The sequence below is a fragment of the Podarcis tiliguerta genome (assembly GCF_965153285.1).
Source record: "Podarcis tiliguerta genome assembly, chromosome: 4".
Classification (NCBI taxonomy): domain Eukaryota; kingdom Metazoa; phylum Chordata; class Lepidosauria; order Squamata; family Lacertidae; genus Podarcis; species Podarcis tiliguerta.
In genome coordinates this window covers 60,890,916-60,904,202 of record NC_139537.1, presented here as the reverse complement: position 1 = coordinate 60,904,202, position 13,287 = coordinate 60,890,916, and the positions used below count along the sequence as shown (strand labels likewise).

General features: G+C 40.8%; 1 protein-coding gene across 1 annotated transcript in view; it reads left to right on the top strand.

The window, feature by feature from the left end:
• POLA1 (DNA polymerase alpha 1, catalytic subunit) overlaps positions 1–13,287 on the top strand; it is a 183,811-nt gene that overhangs the window by 133,696 nt on the left and 36,828 nt on the right. The window contains exon 36 of the mRNA XM_083439328.1: positions 2,386–2,479. Within this exon, the coding sequence (XP_083295454.1) occupies positions 2,386–2,479 (94 nt within the window). The remainder of the gene's footprint in view (positions 1–2,385; positions 2,480–13,287) is intronic.

Genomic DNA, 13,287 nt, shown 5'->3' with positions numbered 1-13,287 from the left:
TCGTCACGCTGGCCACGTAACCCGGAAGTGTCTGCGGACAGCGCTGGCTCCCGGCCTCTTAAGCGAGATGAGCACGCAACCCCAGAGTCGGTCACAACTGGCCCGAAAGGGCAGGGGTACCTTTACCTTTACCTTTACCTTTAACATTATTACAGTGGTACCTCGGGTCACATACGCTTCAGGTTACATACGCTTCAAGTTACAGACTCCGCTAACCCAGAAGTAGTACCTCGGGTTAAGAACTGTGCTTCAGGATGAGGACAGAAATTGTGCTTCGGGGGCGCAGAAGCAACAGGAGGCCCCATTAGCTAAAGTGGTGCTTCAGGTTAAGAACAGTTTCAGGTTAACAACAGACCTCCGGAACGAATTAAGTACTAAACCCGAGGTACCATTATAGATGGGTCAATCTAATAATGTCTGCCCACCCAAACCTCACTAGTTAATAATACTAAATTAGGCTGTTGTGAGGTGTCTTCCATCTATAAGCTGAAAAGTTAAAACTAAATGACATGCAGCACTATTTGCAATTTCTGCTGTTTGCTGCACAATTGCAATTTCTAATCCAGGAATAAAGCCTGCTTGTTGTGGCAATGTGGCAAATAAGCAATGAACCACCTACCTATATCCTCTAGGGCAAGTATTAAGGTGAAGCACTATTGTCGGAAAAGCAAAATGCAAAATAATAAACCTAATTTCTTGTTAAGCAAGCCTATGCATGGGGAGAGAGTCCAGCGGTTCCATCACAATATCTTGATCTTTTCAGTCAAACTACGTACTAGAAAACTCTACTGCAACACTTCAGAGAGTCATATGCCTTGGACTGGGAAGTGGGAAGGGCTGTGTATCTCAGTAAACCTGATACATCCGTAATCCCAAACAACTGGTGGGGCAACCCTATGCTCGCTGTCAATGCCATGGCTCTGTAGAGCTGCTGAGTTACCACTACATCCACAGCGTGGCCACTCACTGGTGGAAAGGGACAGGCATATCAGGCTCAGTCCCTGCACCAGCTTCAGGCCTAGCAGATCCTGGGCTGCTAACCCTGCCCAACCTTTTACTGGGCTCCATTGGCAGGAATACTGCTGGTGGGCTACCCACACCCATGTCTGACAGGTAAAGAGGGGGGGTATGCACCAACAGAGTGACACTTGCATCGCTCTGTCACGCGGAGGGACGCCCACCCTCAGTCCATTCCCACCACAGTCCAGGTGTTTGGGGATTTGGATTGCAGCAGGCAGTTATTTCAAATCTCCTTTTATGTCTAGGTTCTGTAAGAGTGATTGACTTACGGAATGTATTAAAGCACATTTGGTCCTGATAGTAACTAAACTTTCCATTTTAATCCAATTTGAAGTGATCCCTGGAACATCATGGCAAAGAGAGGGATAAAACTCTCCCAAGGATCCCTGGGGTGTGGCAGATATAGGGGTGGTTTTTAACATTTAAGTTTTACTCAGAGTAGGCCCATTGGAATTAATGGACAAAATTAAGTTTGGTCCATTGGTTTCAAAAGGTCTTCTTGAGTAAAACTTAGTTGAGTAGCACCCATGTGATTTTCTGATATAGTTTTGAAACTTTCAAAATAATCCTGTTATTTCAACAGTGCCTTTTTAATAATTCCATACATCATGCTATATTCAATTTTGTGTTGGTAGTCTTATCCCCCCCCCCCCCAGTTTGTAAAAGAGATTACTTGTACACATTTGTAGATTGGCTTCATTTGAGCCACTTTAGGTGACATAAATGCAGAGCAACATATGAAACGGTAAATGGCCTGTGCAACACTGCTATGAATGGTTGGTTAACTGTGGTCAGATCCTTCAGCTACATCTACATAGTATCTCTAAATTATAAAGTTTTACACAAATAACTCCATAATGTACCCAGTGTCTTGTAGGCTTCTTATAAAGCACTTGGTACTAGCTAACATTGGAGACATGGTGTTGAATCTGATTATTCACAAAGACTTACCGTTACAGACTTATTAATTGTATTTGGAGTAAAGAACTAAGATAAATAGCAAATTCTCAGAAGATACAACAATTGCATTGAATTGCTGGTAGTAATATGTTTTGCACATTCATGCCTCTTATGTTAATTAAATCAGAACTTACCCGTATTAGCAACATATAGGACAACAAGTTAGCTGTATAGGTTTTTTAGAGGGGTTGGGAATTTTTTTTTGTCTCCACATTAGTTGGTTCCCAAGGCAACTTAACAAAATTTAAAAACTTGCCTAACACCAAACAAGTTTAAATCCAATGCATAACAGCAAATCAGCATAGCTTGTGTATGAAAGTTGCAACTGATCATGCTTTTTCTGGTATTAGCTTTTTCCTCTGGTGCATTTTCATATATGTTTTTTTTTTCTTTTTTACATTACAGTACTCTGACAAGGCCCTGTACACCCAGCTGTGCTTTTATCGGTACATTTTTGATATGGACTATGCAATGGAGAAACTTACTGATCAAGAGAAAGGTATGTTGAAACACTGTAATTGCCTTGTGAGTTTAAAGCGGAAGTTTGCATCATAAAAGGCTATTCTGCTCTGTTGTGCTGCTCCAGTCTGCATCATTCTGCTCTCATCATTTACACAAGTTAGTTGACTGCTTGAATTTAGGAATTCCCCATTTAAGAAGGTACCCACATTTCCTAATAATCCACTGTATACCCCTCACTCTGCTGAAAAAAACAGTGTTTAAGGAAGGAGTGTTTTAAACTCATTTAACTGGTTGGGGGTGCTGGTGGTAATCTTCTGTTGAGCATTACTCCTACTGCGAGGGCAGTGGAGGGTCAGTCTAATTGTGGGAGAGCAGGGACTGATGGGATCTGACATAGGGCCTAGTGACAGATGCTTGCAGGCAATGAGAAGGCTGGAGAAAGCTTTGGGTTAGAGTGACAAGGGGTAGAGCATAAATGGACCCAAACCCGTGTTTGTTTTAGCCCCAATTATTCAAACTTTTGGTATTCTCTAGTATTTTTGTTTGCCTGTTTGTTTAAGTAGTTCTTACATCTATCCTGACAGACATTTAGAAAAAGGTGGGAAAGCTCTTACTTCTTTGCACTTTCTGAAAAGGCATCACACTGGTCTGCCTGGTAAGAAAGGGTGACAACATATCTACTTAAGAGTATCAGGCTCTGTTTCGAACAATAGACAGGAACTCCGCAGCTTAACCTCAACAGAAGCCAGGAAAGAATGATATCTTGAAGAACAGATCAGAAGTAATAATTTCTGTACATGTTTGACTTTCTATTGAGTCTTGCATTTTTCCATTCCTTTTCATTTAAAGTCTGCTAACCCAGCAGTAGATATAGAACACCTTAATTGCAGAGCTTTCTGACATTGAAATGTGAAGTTCCTAAAGGTATCAGAATAGTGCCTGAAGTAAAAATGAAAGGTTAGGTTATATTGAGATATGTTCTGATTGAAACAATGTCAGATATTAAAAGCATTGTCTGTACCTTGAGAGTGCATTTCAGTACTTATTAATATCTTCATGCTATTTATTTTTATACACCAGATTTATAAACCAAACTAAATGCATACTCAGTAAATACTTTTACACAGTTACAGCAGCATTTTACACTCCCACCTTCATAAAAAAAATACTAAACATGCCCAGTTTACTTTCTGGATGAATAAACTGTAAAATTGCATTTAGAAAAATGAAAGTTAGGCTGTATGACCTACATGCAAAACACAAAATCTAACTTTGAATATTTGCTTGTATCCTGTAATTTAAACATCGTTTTCCCCCTCTGTGTTCCCTCTGTGGTGTACCAAATATCAATTGAAAGTGATTTTTTTATGGATGAATTGCTAGAAAGCTTTACAAACAGACTTTTCATAGTGGCAGTATTTCTCAGAGCTAGTAATGGGTGGGTCTTCAGTGTGTCTCTGTTAGCAGGTGACAATTACTCAGAAAAGTATATGCAGAATGCTGCAGCTGTGTCTTGAAATAAACTTAAGAATGAAATGCTTCATTAGAACAGGGTGTTTCCATAAGCGAAAATGGAGTTCCCACACTTAGACTACTAGTACATTTGGGTGCAAGAGACAGCATAAGAATTTGCATGTACTTTGGAAGGGTGTGCTGAATTGGCATATAGATAGCAAGGTAGTATTTATATCATCAAGTTGATAATTGAAGTAGCTTTGAAGGCAACCTCTCAAACATCAACTAGTAAAACTGCTCATTATGGTTATTTTTCATGTCCAGTCAATCTAGAGATGAATAACTCGCTGCAGAATCCTTTCCCAAGGTTCATTGGCTTGCTGATAACAAAAAGAATGCCATATACTCAAGTTAAATATTCCTGGGAAAGTAGGCAGATTCAGGCCCAATTTGAAATTGTGCTTAAGTAACAGGATACATTTGCTAGACACTAACGCATAGCATGTGCAATGCTTTTGGAATGGAATAAAGTTTCTGTAATACGAATCAAACATAAACCAATCCCTTAGAGAACTGTTTCTGGGGCATACGTCATATATTTTCTGATGTATTCCAAGCATCAGTATTTAAGAAATATTAAAATCTACAATGTTGATTTCACTGTGGCTTTGTTTAATTTGCTTCATTTGGATTTTAGTGAATTTACAATGATTTTGAGCAAAATATATACATTTGATTGTTACTAAATTGGTATAATTAAGTCTTAAGAGGATAATTCAGTATCTTAATATCTGTAAGATTTTGCTTTATTTTGCCATCAGGTAGTTGATATAGACTAATCACTGATTTTTTTCATGGGAAAATAGAGTTTTAAAGCAATGGGAGAGAATTTTTTTGTAGATGTATTGTGGTTATACAGTTGATAGTTTTTATTTCCATAATGTTTTTTACTACATAATTATACATCTTAATTACGTAATTACCATCATAATTATTATGTAATTACATGTAGTTCCACTAATTACAAAATCAGGAAGTATAATTATCTAGTAAAAAAATTCTAAAATCTTATTTTATGAACTGGAGATCATTTAAAAGACCAATTGGTGAACTACTACCGTATTTTCTTTACTAACATCTGACATCTTAATTTAATTCCTGGCCTCCATCTTCTGAAGCCAGCAAATGGTTAAAGATATTGCCGACATCTGCATTTAATGAATTATGAAAGTATGATAAAGTTCTTTTGCTTTGCTTTACAGTTTTCTTCTGAATTTTCCTGGAGCTTATGTGTGTTTTGTTGCTTGCTACTGTTACCTCTTAGAAGGTCAAGGCACTAGTTGCTTCCACAAAATTTTTAATAACTAGCAACGTACTAAACAGGAGTGGCTGGTCCAGAGGGGCAGTGCCACAGGGATACCGTTATGCCACTGGCATTTGGAGATGGCGTAGGGGTGGGGGCAGAGAGATTTGGACTGCATGGGCACAATAGTCGCGTCAGTCTTTCTTCCTGCCCCGCTAGGCAGTCCAGCCACTGCCCAGCTAAGCAGCAGCAACGCCACTCTCAGGAAGGCAGCTCTGTGGTACAATGCCAGCCGTTCCTGATATGTGAAGCATAAATAATTTGGAGTTAAAATTAAACAGAGCACTGAGAGGTGAGTTCTAGGTTTCAATCCTAACTCAAGTGTGAATTCTCTGAGTTGGCTTCCATACCTCTTTCATGACCTAATAACATGCAGACAAACAAGACCAACACTGAAATTAAAGCTGGTATATAAATTGTAGTTGCCATCATTTTTATGAGCAGTCATAAGCCTTGATTTCTCCAAAGAATCTTTTATACTATAATCTCTTGAGACTCATGGGTTGTTAGCTGGATTCTCTTCTTGGCACTTTTCATATGGGAAAGCCCAGTGTCATGTTAATAAGCAATACATTAAAGTACAATAATCCTTTACAGTGGTACCTCGGGTTAAGTACTTAATTCGTTCCGGAGGTCCGTACTTAACCTTAAACTGTTCTTAACCTAAAGCACCACTTTAGCTAACGGGGCCTCCTGCTGCTGCCGTGCCGCCGGAGCACAATTTCTGTTCTCATCCTGAAGCAAAGTTCTTAACCTGAAGCACTATTTCTGGGTTAGCGGAGTCTGTAACCTGAAGTGTATGTAACCCGAGGTACCACTGTATATGGGTGCTCTGTTGCTATTTTTTCACTAATAGCTAACATTGCCACTTACAAATGTAGAAATAAAAATTAAGCCACCTTTCATGACAGCAATGTAAACTACTTAGCACTCTGAACTGCTGCTTCTCCTGCTGCTGCAGCTGTTGTTGTTGTTTAAATTCTTATCCATCCTTCTTAAGGTCCCAGGACAGATCACAACAGTTTAAATCAAATTTAATTCAAACTGAAGCACTGGAGAATCTGGCTGGAATGTTTGGTCAGTAGGAGGGAGCAGTTCTTAAATTAGGTAGAATTGAATGGTAGGAACCTGATTATATAAGTTTTTTTTTTGTATTAAGTACAGTGGTACCTTAGGTTACATACGCTTCAGGTTACAGAGTCCGCTAACCCAGAAATAGTACCTCGGGTTAAGAACTTTGCTTCAGGATGAGAACAGAAATTGTGCTCCGGTGGCGCGGCAGCAGCGAGAGGCCCCATTAGCTAAAGTGGTGCTTCAGGTTAAGAACAGTTTCAGGTTAAGAACGGACCTCTGGAACGAATTAAGTACTTAACCCGAGGTACCACTGTACAAGCATTCCAAAATGAAAACTCTATATCAACATGTTCTGCAAAGTGGGACTCCCTTTATCCAGCATTCTTTTACCTGGATATTAGGATCCAAAGAGCACATCACAACTTGTTTATGAAGCACTCAAGGCCAATCCCCGGGCTTGAGTGGACCCTCAGCATACAGCGAGTGACCAGATTTCCTAGTGGTGCAGGCGCAAGCAAGTCTGTATTCACCATTCACACCCTCCTTCTGAATAGGTATGTAAGGCACTGGCACTGTTGGAAGCCAATCAGTTGCTTGGCTTGGACTGCTGCTGGACATCGCTCATGTTATGATTCCTGTGGTGCAATACCCAGTTCTGAATTGCATTGTGGGAATTGTACCATCGCAGCTGGCTGGTGTCAGATTTGATTACTCACGGGCTCCTTCTCCATGCCAGATTGATGTGCTTTTGAGAAAAGGCCACAGTCTGCCTCATAACACTGAAAGATGCACCTCTTCTGACTACAACCTGTGGCAGAGAATAAAATAATGTTGTGCCTTATAGTCTAGAAAAAATGTAAAGCAAAATTGATATGTCATTTTTGTCCTTGTAATATGCTCCATTTAATATGCCTGTTTCACATCTGTCTGTTTCCCTCCCTTATTTTAAAATGGGTAACACTTGATTTGAACTTTGAGAATTATGTCCCAAATAAGCTTACCAAGTTGTTGTTGTGTAAAAAAAATTTAAAGTATAAACTAGAGTGATAAAGTGAGCATCCTGCTCTTATTTTCCCAGAATTTAATCAAAGGTTGCCTATTACACATTTACATGAATGTCCTATGATACTGGCAAAAAGCTAGAATAAACTCATTTACCTTTTTTATAGAGAGACCTTTACTAAAAGTGTCAAAGCTGGCCTCTTAAATTCACTGAATTCATCATCTTTCAGCAATGCATCTTGCTGCTTTCATTCAGTTTGCACCCAGGTTTTCAGAATAAAAATCTAGTGAGAGTAGCTTGTCCAGTTACCTTGCATTCTTTATTTTCACCTTATTTTTCACCTATGAAGATGTTGATCTTGCTAGGATTATAACTGTCAAATGTGTATCAAAATATTTTCCTGTCTTAAATTATTTGATACAAAATCTAAGAATGCAGTTATTTTGACATGAAAATGTTATGTACCGTAATATTTCCACTTAAAACAGACATTTTCATTTTACAAAAGATGTATGCAGCAAGACAAAAAAGAATACAAGGAAGTGAGTGACAGACTGAGCTATTTTATTTACTAGATAAAAACAAATAATCCTATTAGTGTCAGATATTATGAACTTGGAATTAAAATACTGAGCTATTTATGTGGCTGCTTCATGTTTTTATTGCTGTGAGTGGGCTATAACTATGGGGCTGGATTAGCAACAGAAATAGTAACAAGTACATTAGAGTTGAAATATTTCATTTGAATCCCCGTAGGAACTATTTCCTCTCTATATTAGTTATAGGAAGTTTGGGGGAGGGACTGTTCTACAAATAGAAGAACTTAAATTGTGTGTGGATTGTTCTACATTGGACTTGTGCGTGGTTTTGCTTTTTGATGCGGGTGCATATGTGCACATATGTCTTACTTTACTTTAAAAAGTAAAGAAAAATAATCTGGATAGGTAAAAGACTTAATGACTATACCAATTAAAAGCACATTCCAGGGCAGCAGGGGCAGAATGCTTTTAATAAAAGTTCTCATAAAACCCACAGATTGTATGTACCATCTTAAAAGAGGCATTCTCCCATATATATTTTTAAGCATGGGGAGGTTTTTGTCCACTTTCACACTTAAAGGTAAAGGGACCCCTGACCATTAGGTCCAGTCGTGACCGACTCTGGGGTTGTGGAGCTCATCTCACTTTATTGGCCGAGGGAGCCGGCATACAGTTTCCGGGTCATGTGGCCAGCAGGACTAAGCCGCTTCTGGCGACCCAGAGCAGCGCACGGAAACGCCATTTACCTTTCCGCCGGAGCGGTACCTATTTATCTACTTGCACTTTGACATGCTTTCGAATTGCTAGGTTGGCAGGAGCAGGGACCAAGCAACGGGAGCTCACCCCATCACGGGGATTCGAACCACCGACCTTCTGATCAGCAAGTCCTAGGCTCTGTGGTTTAACCCACAGCGCCACTCGCGTCCCTACTTTCACACTTAGCACTATGCTAAAATATATTTTAACCATGGCCTCTTGAACAAGCCAGGATCAGCCTCCACAGATAACGTAATAAACCACACCTTTGTTGTCTCCTCTGCCATTCTGCATCTGATGCCCTGAATGCCCTTGCAGTGCTCCTGTACAGGCATGGCCTCAACACATCACCGGCTCAGTTGGCATTGGCCCACTGCATATGCAGGGCATAGGATTTTCAGCTGCTCTCTGCACATGCAAACCAAACAATGTTCCCTCCCTTTCTCCCGGCAATAGACAATTCCCCTGCAATGGTGCTGAGAGGGGAGGGAAACCTAAAGTGTGAAATAGAAGGGTCAGTGTTCTTGGCTTCTTCTCAGAGAAACTTTACCCATAAGAGGCTCCATAGTTTGGGCAAAGTGTGGCAGTGCCCTGCCTGTCAGAGCTCCCCAGTGAGTTCCAACATACACGCTATCTTGGCCGCCGCCCCCTTTTGGAGGTCAGCTGTTAATTGAACTTCCCTGAGCTCCGTTCTGATCTGCTTCTCCCTCCTGCTAGCTGCTGTGCAATGCCCCTGAAATCTCTCACTTAGTCTCCTGTATGCAGACTGTAGAATGAGCGGGTTCTTGTTAGTGGAAGTTTGTGAGAGATGCCCCAACAAATCCAGTTGTTCACCGCTTTTCAGTTTTTGCTTCTGCAATGCATCCTGAGTCCCTCATTTTCCTTGAGGCCTTTAAAAAGCAAATCATTCAGAGCCTGAGGGGATATATTATTTTATCTGAGCTTGTGTTCATGTGCTAAGTTGTGTTTTCAACATACTCCCTTGGATATATGTTAATGAATTAGCCAGCAGTCCCTTTACATTTCTCTCTTCTTGCAGAGCAGCAGCAAGGCTAGGTAGGTTTGCTTTAGAGGAAGGCCTTGCCAGGAAGAAGTTTGTTGGGGAAAGGAGTCTATTGCCAGGCAGAATGAGCAGGGAAGGTTGCTTCCCAAAAAGCACTAGCAAGAGCCAGGACTTATCCGTGCTTTCCAGGCTCGGACTGTACTCGAAGGTTCCGTGTCTGAACACCCCCCCCCCTTTTTTTTTTTTGCCCTGGAATCTTCCCCAACGAAACCTGCTCTTTAAAGCAGAATTAGAACAAGTGGCAGTCCATGGAAAACCCAAGTAGCTGTTTGCAGGGAAAGCTCCAGAGCACAAAAAGGGGGCGCTCAGACAAACCTGGGACGAACAGGGCACAAGGTAAGCATGGATAAGCTCTCACTCTGCCTGGGCAGTTTTTGTACTTTTCTGGCCCCTCTTGCCTTTCATCTCTGCGACCTCGTGAATGACTCAGGCAAGGTGCCAAACCAAATCAGAATTAAATCAGGATTTGGCATTTGTAGGTAACAACGAGCCATAGCGAAAGCAAGCTTTGTAAGCCAACAGCAACGCATGGTTTTAAACCACAATTAAACAAATGATGGCTTGGCCTTAGGTGTGAACTCAGCCATTGTATGCGCCATATAAAAACAAAACTATGCTTCTTTCTTCAGAAATACTTATTTTGCCCATATGCACATTTGAGTTATAGATAAATCAATTAATTTACTGAATCCAAGAGGGTGAATTAATATGGGTTGTATCCAGTAGTGCTCCTTTACTGTCAGAAAGCACTTTGATTCAAAGGACGTTGAAAGTGGAATGGAGAATATGTCTATTTTTTTCTGATTCCCCTTCCTCCCTGTAGCACTGCCTCCCAATCTTCTCCAAAGAGTTAGGAGACCCTTCAAAACAGCATGGGAAGTGGTGCAGCATAATAGCTGTGCGGAATTGGAAAAATCCCCACCCTCCCCTTTCTATTGCCAGCAGCCATTGCTGAATCCCTCTGTCAGCAGAGGGACATCACTAGATGCTATCAAACAATAATAATGATATTAATAGAAGATACTGGTGATGTGATGAATACATTTTGATAAGTAATGAGTTTCCATATGCACAGTTATACTAGGATGCTATTCTTGGGACTAGCTACTTCCTACTGTTTGTCAATATTATAGGTTTTACTCTGAAGTTACTGGGTTCTGTGGATTTTAATTAAAGCATATAGTTTTTGCTAGATTAATATTGTGTGCCTTTCTAACACTGTGGAATTTTATTTTTCTTGGGTTTGAATATTTTAAGACTTCCATTGATATTGGAACATAATAATAAAATAATAATATTAACCACTTTTGAAATGTGGCCATGATGCCAGTTGTTGATAAGGCTTCTAACAACTCTTTTCACTGGTTTTGTGAGCAACGGATCAAATTAGATTCATCACTCTTGGCTTGTGGTGATTTGAAATTGAAATGGAATATATTAAGGCAGCCAACCACACTGATTACATTGCAAGCCTCATTTAATTTCATACATTCACACATTACAGTGAAAAGCAGATTTTAATGCATGATTGTGACTGTACCTTGAGTGACTCCAAAGGTCATCTGTAATAGGTGCATAATTTGTTACTATTGGATACCTAATTAACAAAAAGTATATATATATTCCACAGCTATGTACTACCTATATAATCTAAAGTGTTCATTTATGTTCCTTACGAGAGCCTATTGGTCAGTTCATCATAATATAAATCATCAGGGCACAGTTTGCTGAGAATTTCTTCTGTGCAAATTCCATTGAGATGAATGTTTAGCTGTGGATATATTGCACAATGTTGTTTTTAATTTCTGTAAGATTTTCACAGTGAACGTTGCAGGGTGGGGGTAGTGGAGTTGCATAAAAGTTCTCAAACAGCACATCTGCCAGAGTTGAACGATTGCAATACTGTACGTAAATGCAACGATTGGACCTTGCTACAGTAATTTATGCCGTAACAACCTCCAGGTTGGACTACTGTATTGTACTCTACATTGGGGGTGCTGCGTTGAAAAAATGTTTGGAAATTGCTGCAAGTACAAATGTTGCAACCAGTTTGCTGTCCGGCGTTTTGATTCCGTCACATCAGTTTAACAGGCTCTGTGCTGGTTATGGCTTTGTTTCCAAAGCCTAATTCAAGGTTCTGGTGTTAACCCTTTGAAGCTTTCAACAGCTTGGGAATTAGTATCTTATGGGCTGCCTTCTTCCATATGTTCCTTCCCACAAGTTCTGGTCATCCTTTGAAACCTTATTCGAGATCCCTCAATCCCAGGAATAGCCAGGGTTCAGTCCTTTTCCATTTTGGCATCCACTGCTGTGGAAAACCTTAGCACGTGAGGTACATCAGGACCTGAGGTGATTTTGTTTTTGAGACTAGTAAAAACATGGTTGTGGTTTGAGGACCCGATCCCCGCGTAGTGAAATGAAGACACAAGGACAAGTAATATAAGGTTAATGGGCAAGAAAAGGCCACAACTTTATTGATTGCAGCAAGTGAAAAGGTATTGGCGTAGGCATTGGATCACGTGACTTGAGTCCAAGCACTCGGAGAGGGGTGAGTCTGAAAAGGGGGGTTTATTCACCAGTAGGTGGAGCCCATTGATGCTAATCCAACTATAAGCTCTCCCCTGATGTCACCGGGGGTCGTGCCATGGCCCCCCGCCACACAGGCATCGGACAGGATCCACGACTGCCGGATTCCTTTAACGGAATACCCAAAAATTGAAGGCGTAGGCAATGGCCACACTTAGCCCTTCCACACACCGCAACATATTCCAATGCCTAACCTACCCACCAATACCACGAAAGTTGTGATGGTTGCTACGAGGTAGGCGAAAAAACCATAAAGCCTAATGCCAAATGGAAAAATTCCTACCAGGCCCCCACCGGCCAACCAGGGCGACCAACCTGAGGTCCATAGCAAAGCCAAAAGAGAAATTGAAACCCTGAGCTCTAAGGGAGTGGAGGGTGGGTGACTCGCGACGGGACGACGAAAAGTGAGGCCGCGTGGCTGGCACAGCAACAAGTTAAGTTGCTGTCCACGCCCCCTTCTAGCCGCCTGGTTGGCCGCCTGCCCGTGGGCGTGGTGCGCGAACCAGGTGAGTGGGCGGTGGGGGGCTAATGCCCCCTGCTTGAGGCTGGGATCGGATCCCGCCCACAACCCCTCCCCTCTTGAAGGAGGAGAGTCTTTGCTTTAAAGGGGATTTTACCTAATTAGATTTTTGCTAGTGTATCTAATATCATAGGTTAGTTGCCTGTTTTGGAGGTTGTTATTGGGGCTTGGCTTTGATGTTCATATTTGTTAATGGAGATTATATATTTTAACTTTTTGATTGTAAGTCTTCATGAGTTTAAAGATTAAGTGAGGTCTAGTTTTTTGAAATGAAGACATTACCTATGTATTTTGTGAAGTACTTTTCCATCAGCCCTGAAGCAAGCCCTTTCAAATTAATGGGGTGATCCAACCTGCTCTGGTATTGCATAAGGAGAAAAATTGACCAAATATCAGGTCGTTATTAATTTTATTCATTTCTATTGTATCTTGCATCTACTGTTTAATTTTATGAAAGTTTTCTCAAAAATAAGATCTACAGTACTG